This window comes from Oncorhynchus gorbuscha, linkage group LG19, assembly GCF_021184085.1.
Source record: "Oncorhynchus gorbuscha isolate QuinsamMale2020 ecotype Even-year linkage group LG19, OgorEven_v1.0, whole genome shotgun sequence".
Classification (NCBI taxonomy): Eukaryota; Metazoa; Chordata; class Actinopteri; order Salmoniformes; family Salmonidae; genus Oncorhynchus; species Oncorhynchus gorbuscha.
The window spans coordinates 49,610,582-49,619,659 of record NC_060191.1 but is presented as its reverse complement, the minus strand read 5'-3'; the positions used below and the strand labels follow the sequence as shown (position 1 = coordinate 49,619,659).

At 44.2% G+C, this 9,078-nt stretch overlaps 1 protein-coding gene across 2 annotated transcripts; it reads right to left on the bottom strand.

Moving 5' to 3' along the window:
- Nucleotides 1-272: 272 nt before the first annotated feature.
- On the bottom strand, nt 273-8,895 carry LOC124004722 (protein FAM222B-like). 2 transcript variants are annotated; one of them, XM_046313445.1, is made up of 3 exons: nt 8,651-8,895; nt 6,702-6,832; nt 273-6,530 (listed from the first exon to the last, which is right to left on the bottom strand). In XM_046313445.1, the coding sequence occupies exons 2-3, from the start codon at nt 6,784-6,786 to the stop codon at nt 4,225-4,227; spliced, it is 2,391 nt and encodes a 796-aa protein (XP_046169401.1). In that variant the 5' UTR covers nt 6,787-6,832; nt 8,651-8,895; the 3' UTR covers nt 273-4,224. The 2 variants fall into 2 exon arrangements, with proteins under 2 accessions (XP_046169401.1, XP_046169400.1); XM_046313444.1 differs by having other exon boundaries at nt 8,741-8,869.
- Between the last annotated feature and the right edge of the window lie 183 nt (nt 8,896-9,078).

Genomic DNA, 9,078 nt, shown 5'->3' with positions numbered 1-9,078 from the left:
TTCAACAAAGCACTGAGTAAAGCATCTGAATACTTATGTAAATGTGATAGTTTGTTTTTACTTTGTCATTATGGGATATTGTGTGTAGATTGAGGGTGGGTACAAGTAATACATTTTAGAATAAGGCTGTAACATAATAAAATGTGGAAAAAGACAAGGTCTGAGTACTTTCTGAATGCACTGTACATGTTTAGAATGACTCATTGTTTGTATATCCTTTGAGAATTCAATACGTATCAAGCCTTGCTGTTACAAATAAAATAAACAGAATCGGTTTTGCAAATGCAAACTTTATTTTGGTTAGGGGAGAATGTTTGTGCAAGGCATAGTTTCTGAAGGATAGGCAAACTGGAATAACACAATTCTACAAAGTAGAGAAACATGAGCTTCCCCAACCACTGCCATTTATGTCACATTTCCACTTATGTGGAGCAGAAACTCACAAGCACAATTTAGTCATCACAGTCCCACATGCTGTTCTTACAACTGTCTAGAGGGCAGTAGACAACTTTTGTCACCACCTTAAAATAGCATGAGTCATTAAACTTAATTCAATCCAACCTGCCCAAAGAATGTTTGTGTCCAAAATGGCCCCCTATTTTCTAAATAGTACCCTAGGTCAAGTCATACACTATAGAGCGAATAGAGTGCCATTTTGTACACAGCCTGTATCTAGGCTTTGGGCCATGGTGGTGGGGAAAGCTTGGTGACTTTGGTCAGTGGTTCAGTAGCAATCATTCAGACTCCTAACAGTGTATGGAAACATTGTGGCACGTGAGAACGGACTTCTGTCTAGTATCAGTAGTTACAGTTAGAAGCTTGGGCCCCCAACAATGGATAGAAGTGCACAACTGTGTAGTGTGCAAAAGCACCTAGGCTATGCTTCACACCCTTTCTCGCTCTCGCGGACACACATTCCATATTAAGTCCAGTAGAGGTACTTCATATGAAATAGTAACTGTAAACCTGATTTTCTCGAGCTGTACAACATAAAACAGGTCAAATCAGCTAAAATGGAACGACAGGTACACTGCTTGGTTCACTGTAGCAACAGTTGGTCCATTTCCACTGCAAAGATTTACCATCTCACATTTCTAAAATCCATGACAACACAGTATAAATAGTAACCTTTATTCCACTAGTACAACCCATACATCATTACTATACATACACACACACACATACACACACCATTGTGTGTTCAGACTTGAATTCATTAGCAGCTTCAAGGGCCAGGCACACAACAGTAGTAAGAGCCAAACAACAGAATCTAGCTACCACCCTCAGGGAAGAAAGCTCAATCCATAAGATTAAAAGGTGCTACAAAGGGGACAAGTTCTATCAGGAAGCTTGGTGAATTGCAAAAGCATTAGGCTACTTCCAAAACAAAATCTACCCTCTCCCGCAACCCATTTCCCCAGAACATGGAGACTCGCTCTTGAGCCTTTTAGTTTCGGTTTTGGTCCACCAGCTTCGTAACAGCTGTAAAAACGATATATTTGTTGTTATTGAAAATATATTTCACTGAGATTTAGATGGTACAATGATTCCCTACACTATTCAGTGCTTGTTTTCTCACATACAACTGAAATTGAGGGAACCGTGTGGAATTTTAGCAACCAGGAAATTACGGAGCGATTTTTACATTGCCCGGTTGACCCGATTTCCACTAAATAACACAGCCAAAGTCAAAACAGCTTTCCCATTTCAACAACATGTTGCTCTGGCGGGAGACAAATATCACAGCTAATTGGGCAGGTATGTAATACTATGAAACGATATCATTCCACTATTACTGCAGATATATTATGGCCATTTTATGAAATGACAATGCAAAAATCATATGTGTAGCACCTTTAAGGCTACATAAAATGACTTATGACCTTTCCATCTCTTACTGAATGCAGCTAATTGTGGGATGTCGGTTTGCATTGTTTTGTGTCTGATGATATGCTTTACCTATGGCACCTATGAGGAAAAACCTATGGCTTCAGAATGCAGTGATCAAGGAAATAAATTAGCTAAGATCTAAATTACTGAAGGCTATTTGTCACATAGAAACAACTAAAGAAATGTAGTCTGAAGACCATAGTTACAGCCCAGTGCCACACACACCTATAAAAAAACTCTACTAAATATTATTCATACTTTTCATCCATTAAAAGGAGGATTTTTACTTAGCAATTTAAGTGTCCTTAAATAAAAACATATGCAGAAACAATTGCTAGTATCATAACTATTTGATATAGGATTCTACACCATGCAGTTTGAGGAAATCCAGCATGGTGTATGTAGTAAGTTATACAACATTTAAGGTGTCGAGGTTAACTAATATAACATTTTAAGGCTTTTTTTCAAGAGTTATCAGGGAGGAGGAATGTGGGGCCATCACAAGAGTAAGCCGTCACCCAAGCTAAACTGAGGAAAAATGCAGCATGCTAGACCCATAGAAATACAATTACTAGAATAACAAGTAAATCTATTTATATGGCTAGACCCATCTACTAGCATGAGGTAACCTGCATTTAAAAGAACTGGACCTCAGTTCTTCTTTCTAGGTAGTACAGAGAAAATATACAATCAGGGTTTGGCTAGCAAGTGAAGAACAGACGTATCCTACGAAGTAAGCTAGATCTACTCAGGGTTTTCTAAAGCTAGCCAGATTCTGTGAGCATCACAATCCAGCTCTTATTCATACTACGACAGTGGATATTGCTCAGCCGCAGGGTAGGGTAGTAACTGCACATGTATGTCGCACATGGCTGAAACATCAATCCATGGGCGAGTCAGGGCCACATTTTCATTTGTGGTGAAATCAAAAATAAAATCTTTCAAATACCAGACTATGGAATGAAATGGGCTTTTAGAAGCACCAACTTTATTACTTGTCGTTGATGCCAACTTGGCGTGGTTAATCAATGAACAACCACAAGGACCTTTTCCCCCCACTCCTATCGATAACATTTTTTAAAGTTATTAAAAGTGCTACTGGGTGTGAAGTATGAAATCCATTGTCATGACCAAATATGTCATGTGATATATTTTAACATTACTCTTTAAGACAAAGAAAAATGTATTAAATATTTAAATCACTAATCTTCCTCAAATGAAAGGGATCATGACGCCATCTTTGCAAGAGGGTGGAAATCTAACTCTGTTGGTCCTCCACTCGTGGCTCAGTCATTTCATTCAGTGTACGTGGAGTTAGCCTTCCCCAGAGCAGGTTAGTTCTGAAGGATTTGTTGCCAGAGATTTACCTGGCTAAAAGGTGAGCCACTTTCGTATGACCGGTTATCCTGAGTTGAACTAAGTTGACCAAAGTTACCTCTTAACTCCTCAAACCTGCTTCGTAGGATACCCCTCAGCTTACCAAAACCCCCACAGACAGGCAAAGATCCACAAGGAATTGTTTACAGTAGTGTATAATGGTGAAACAAAGTAGCAAATAACATTAACCCTCTGGTATGTTCAGTTGTACTTGCAAGTGATCAATTTGGTCAATTTGGTCTTTGCGCACACAGACAATCCCTTTCAAGATCAAGGTTCACATTATTCTAAGACATTTAATGTTTTTCTAGAGGTGAGCTTTTGTTCCTTTTGTAAATGTTTAACATAACATCTTGATTCTCTAAGTCTTCATACTGAAAACGTCACCTGTGAAATTCAAGTAGAGACAATTAAAGTAACAGCACACGGTAGGGATAAAATAAACAATTAAAAATGACTTCAAAAGCACTCCGTCTTAAGGCCTTACCATACACAAGAGGACAGGACACCATGGCTGTAGCATTACCTTACTGTATATCGGGAGAGATTGAAGTAAGAATATACTCTTAGGCATTGGGTCCATGACAACCTGGGCATAACTGGCACTTATTATGTGGAAAGGAAGTAGCCCTACTATGTTCTCTAACTAGTCCTAGATCACAATAGCGTATCCCAGAAAATACTACAATCAGCAGATGTCCATGTTGTGGTATGAGTAAGTATTCCTCATCACCGGAATAACAATATAAAACCTTTCATCTGGCACTAAGGTTTAACAGATACCATTTTAAAGGGCTGAGGACGCATTAAAAAAAAACACTGAGATCAGGAGCAACCGACTAGGGAGAACATTCAATTGATCACTTGCAAGATATTCACATGTTTACACCGGATTGTAACCTTGTAATCATTCACCAACCATAACACACGACTGGTGAGGTGAAGAGAGATAGATATCTATCTATAGCCTGGGTGGTGAGCATGGATATTTCTACTGTTACCTAGCTCTGGGCTCTGGGCTGGAGCTCTACCCATGGGGGGCCTGTGCATCTTCCCCATGGCGCCTGGGTTCTGCTGGAACGCCTGGAAATCCCCAGACAGGTAATCAGACACATTCTGCTGCATCAGCTTGGTCTGACCCAGGTCTGGGACCCCGGGTCTGGCTCCAGGTCGGTACTGTGGTCCTGGTGTGCTGCAGTCTATGGAGGCCCCTTCCGGGCCCCCCTGGAAGGCCATGGACAAATCCTGTGGGCCTAGACCGTCACTTTCGGCTGCTTGTAGGACGCTGTCCCATGGAAGCTGCAAGTAGCGCCCGTTGGTGTAGCTTGGCATGGTGCCGCCCGCTGGGCCGGTGACTGTGGGCGAGGGGGTTGTCTTGTCTGATGGGTGTTTAATGGGGAAAGATTGTGGCTGCGGGGCCAGCAGCTTTTGGGGGTAATTGTGGGTCTTGGCAGGGAAGCCAGGCCCAGAGGGGGCTTCCCTCCTGGGGTTCTTGCAGGGTTGGGCTCCATCAGGCAGATGCTGCATGTGAGCCAGCTGGTGCTGGTTCCAGGAGCGCTGCTGTTGGATTTGCTGCTGTTGGAGCTGATGTTGCTGCTGTAACTGATGATGTTGTTGCTGCTGCTGGTGAACCTGTTGGAGCTGCTGTAACTGATGTTGATGCTGGTGAGCCTGCTGTAATTGCTGCTGCTGTAATTGCTGCTGCTGTAACTGCTGCTGCTGTAACTGCTGCTGCTGTAACTGCTGCTGCTGTAACTGCTGCTGCTGTAACTGCTGCTGCTGTAACTGCTGCTGCTGTAACTGCTGCTGCTGTAACTGCTGCTTCGTGTCAGTGTGGAAAGTAGGTGGCATCCGGTTCATGACAGTCATGTTGGGCTGTAGGCCATTAGCACCAGCAGGGCCCTGGGACCCTCCAGGGGCTTTGTCTGTGTGGCCCAGCAGGCACGAGGGAAGGAGGCCAAAGTTGTGGGGTGTGTTGACCCTGGAACTGGCATTAATGAGGAGGTTACGGCTGATGGGGCTGGGGTTGGCGATCTGGCCCTCGCACACCGAGGTGGCGCCTAGTCCAGCCCGAGCCTGGCAGAACTGGTTGATCTGGTGCACGATGCTGCTCAGGTCGGTGCCCGGCCGGTTGTGGTGCAGGCCGGCCGCCATGGACAGTGGGATGGTGGAGGTAGATACGGTTACGTTTGGTGGGGCGTCTGCATCTGGCAGCTTCCTGGGGCCATAGGGGGGGCCTGGCTGGGGTTGCAGGGCATTGGAAGCAGAGGGGGAGCCAGGGCCAGCACTGGAGGCCTGGGGGAGAGGCTGAGATGGGGGGAGGCCCTGGGAATGTTGAAGACTGGGTGGCTGGGCCTGGGCCACATCAGACAGGTGTCGCAGGCCCTGGGGGAGAGGCTGTGACTGGGGCAGGCAGTGGGGGTGCTGCAGGCCCTGGGAAAGTTGCAGACTAGGTGGAGGCTGGGCCTGAGCTACCTCAGGCAGGTGCCGGAGACCTTGAGCCCGAGCCTGCTGTAGTAAAGCTTGTTGGTGGGGAAGAGTCTGGTGCTGCAGAGTCGGAGGACGAAGAATATGCTGCTGTTGTTGCTGCTGCTGTTGTAAGGTTTGTGGCCGAGTCTGATTTTGCTGCTGCTGCTGTTGTAAAGTCTGCGTGTGAGGCAAACTCTGCTGCCGCTGGACATTCTGCTGTACCGTTTGCAGCTGGGACAAGCTTTGTTGCAGCTGTAAAGTTTGAGTGTGGGCCATGTTCTGTTGCTGTAAAGTTTGAGGCATATTCGGTGGCTGTGAAGTCATGGGGTGAGGCATGTTGTGCTGCAGAGCATGCTGTGGATGGCCCTGTTTCTGTGCCAATGCCTGGGGCTGGGTTTGAGACATGCCCTGGAGGTGGGGGACAGGCTGGGGGAGGTTTAAAGTGCTCTGAGCAACGTATGGCCCGCTGTGGAGGTTCATGGATGGTTTGGGAAGCAGATGGGCTCGGCTGCTGTCCGTGTCTGTGAGGACGCCTTTTCCAGGCGAAGTGCGGAGGACAGCCAGGAGGCCCGCTCTGGTACTGCTGACCTGAGACGGGTAAGAACTCTGGCGCTGGCTGGAGCTGGATGTGTCCAACCCGTTCACAGTGCGGCGGATGTGCTTCCTCTGTGGTACTTTGACACTGTTGGGGAAGATCTTTATGGTCAGAGGATTGTTGGCGACTTTCTTAGCAAAGGCATCCAATTCTGCTGGGGTTGGATAGTTGGCAGATTTCATCTTCTGTGTAGTATCCCCTAGGATGGGAATAAGGATAGAGGGAGGGAACAATGTTTTTTAGCCTAACCAAAGTTAATTCGTTCAACTAATGACTGGAACAGATATACAACTCATTATGTAGAAATATGAAGAGGAAACTGATTTCTCTGATATTATAGTACTCAATTATATAAAATAAAAACACTTACATTGCTGAAGTCCAGTGTTCATCTGCGTGTGGGAGAGAAATCGGGGGGTAGGTTCACCTGATGAAGCTGGCAGACAGGCCAGCATGTCACACTTCCACTAATGCAACATGGGAAACACTCTCCTCACCATGCTGAGAGACACACACATCAGCAGTCAAACACCACATTGACCATGTAAAATGACTCAGCCATGAGGCTATTTATTTACTGTACATTATGTGACCGTTCTAAAATGGCAGTCAGTAATCAGCCGGCATTTGCACCCCAGACTTCAACAGCAAACACGCTGCCTGCAGCTAGACAGAGATAGCAGCGGGCTTAAGATGGAGACGGCTGTTCTCCTTTCTCAGGGCACAGCAGGACAGACTGCATGATGGCTACCGGCTAGAGAGTCTCCAGCTGCCTTCACCAATCTCTGTGTGTGCACCCCAAATTACACCCAATTCCCTATATAGTGTACTACTTTGACCAAGGCCCATAGGGTGGTGACGAGGAAGAGGCACTCCAAAGATCGTTAGTGTCCGGAAGTAATTTAGCCATTCATTATAGTCATTGTGATCTGTAGAGCTGATATTTTCCTGTGCCAATTACCTTATGACATTTCTGGATAGCTCATTATATTAATAAAGTCTGATTTAATCAATAACTACAATAGTCAGTTGAAAAAAAGGATACGGTACTGTACATATATGGCTGTGTTGTTAGAATCACAATTGAGGGTGCAGTATTTGAAAACTAGCATTCAGTTAGCCAGCTAGTTTAGCCAGGGAAAACGAGCTTGGGCCAACAGTAGTGTGCATGTGTACCAGCTGGGCGCACATGCACACTAGGCTAATTCAGGAAACAGATAGTAGTTTTTATGCCCTGATATAAGGAACCAGCTACGAAAGGTTTGATTAAACAATTCAGACTGAAAAGAATAAGTCAGATGACTTATATTTAAGGAGCAAGTCAATGTACAATCTCAAAATCAGCTGTAACTGTCAACAGTAGAACAAAACTCAAAAGGATGTTTGAGTGAACCCTGAATACAGAAAATGAATGGTGAATTCCTTCCGGACACAAACTCCTCACCACTCTATAGGGCTCTGGTCAAAAGAAGTACACTATATAGGGAATAGGGTACCATTTAGGTATGCGTGTCAATAGTTTACAATAATAAGCAATGCAGAACAGCTTTGTGTGATGTAATGGTGCCTTGTCACCCAGAACCCTTTTCAGTTCTGTAACGAAGCTAAATGTGACAGAATTCAGAAGTCCCAATGACTCAAGCATGATAAGTCTTACACTGTAGCTGGTTAGTGTATCCAGCTGACCAGTTCTTGAAAATTATGGACATGTAGCTACTAGTTACAATAAATATATTCAGTCAGATGACTGAGTCTACCAGAAATGTTACTGCATCATTGCGTAAATATCAATAACACTAGTCATTCAACGTGGTTGTAGCCTATGTAGGGCTTCTCTGATCTAGAATACCAGGACATGCATATAACTAGCTCGCTAGTTATGAACAAAGAATTCTTAAATATTATCTAGCTGGTGTCATCTTTGAGCAGCATTGCCTGATAGTCAATAGGCCATTCAAAATGTAAATGAACACTAGCTAGCTACTGTACTGACAATATTTGCGTGCCAAAAAGTATATATTTTTTCAAATGTATAATATAACCCTGGAATTGTAGTTCTACTGTAACGTTACTTAACTTGCTACCTTCTCGTGTAACTGTAGCCTAAGTTAACCGGTTAATAAAGAAGCAAGCCAATGATGAATGCTAACAAGCTAGTGTTAAATACCTCGAGTCATAGCACCAAAGCATTGAACACTTCTTTGTGCTGCTAGCGATCAGCTAGGCTAACTAGCTAACGTTAGCCAGCGACTGATGGCTACTGAAGTAACACTTTTGCTAAAGGAAACACCAAAAACAAATAATACGCTAAATACTTACTCCCCGCGAAGTCAAGAGAAAGGCATTTGCGAAAACGTCATTTTAGCGAGATGATCGAACATAGATATTTTGTTTATGTTGTTAGCTCACCAATGCCTTATTTCTGGTATTTGCTTGCTTTCTGCAACAGCAACTTTGAGAACACATGCGCAGTGGGCACTATGTGGGTTTTAGGACCTTTATTACGCATATTTTAGGTGTGCATACTTAATGCCCGATTGATATTCCTTGATATTCCCGATGAGATGAAAGTCCTGAGATTCTTCTAGATGCATTAAAAACGAATTATGATAAGGATTGATTGAATGAGTGACAGGCTTTGGCTCAAATTAATAAAGTATCGCAAGACTAACTGGGGCAGTAACCGAAAAGCGTTGGGCCCGTAACCGAAAAATTGCTGTATCGAATCCCCGAGATGACAAGGTCAA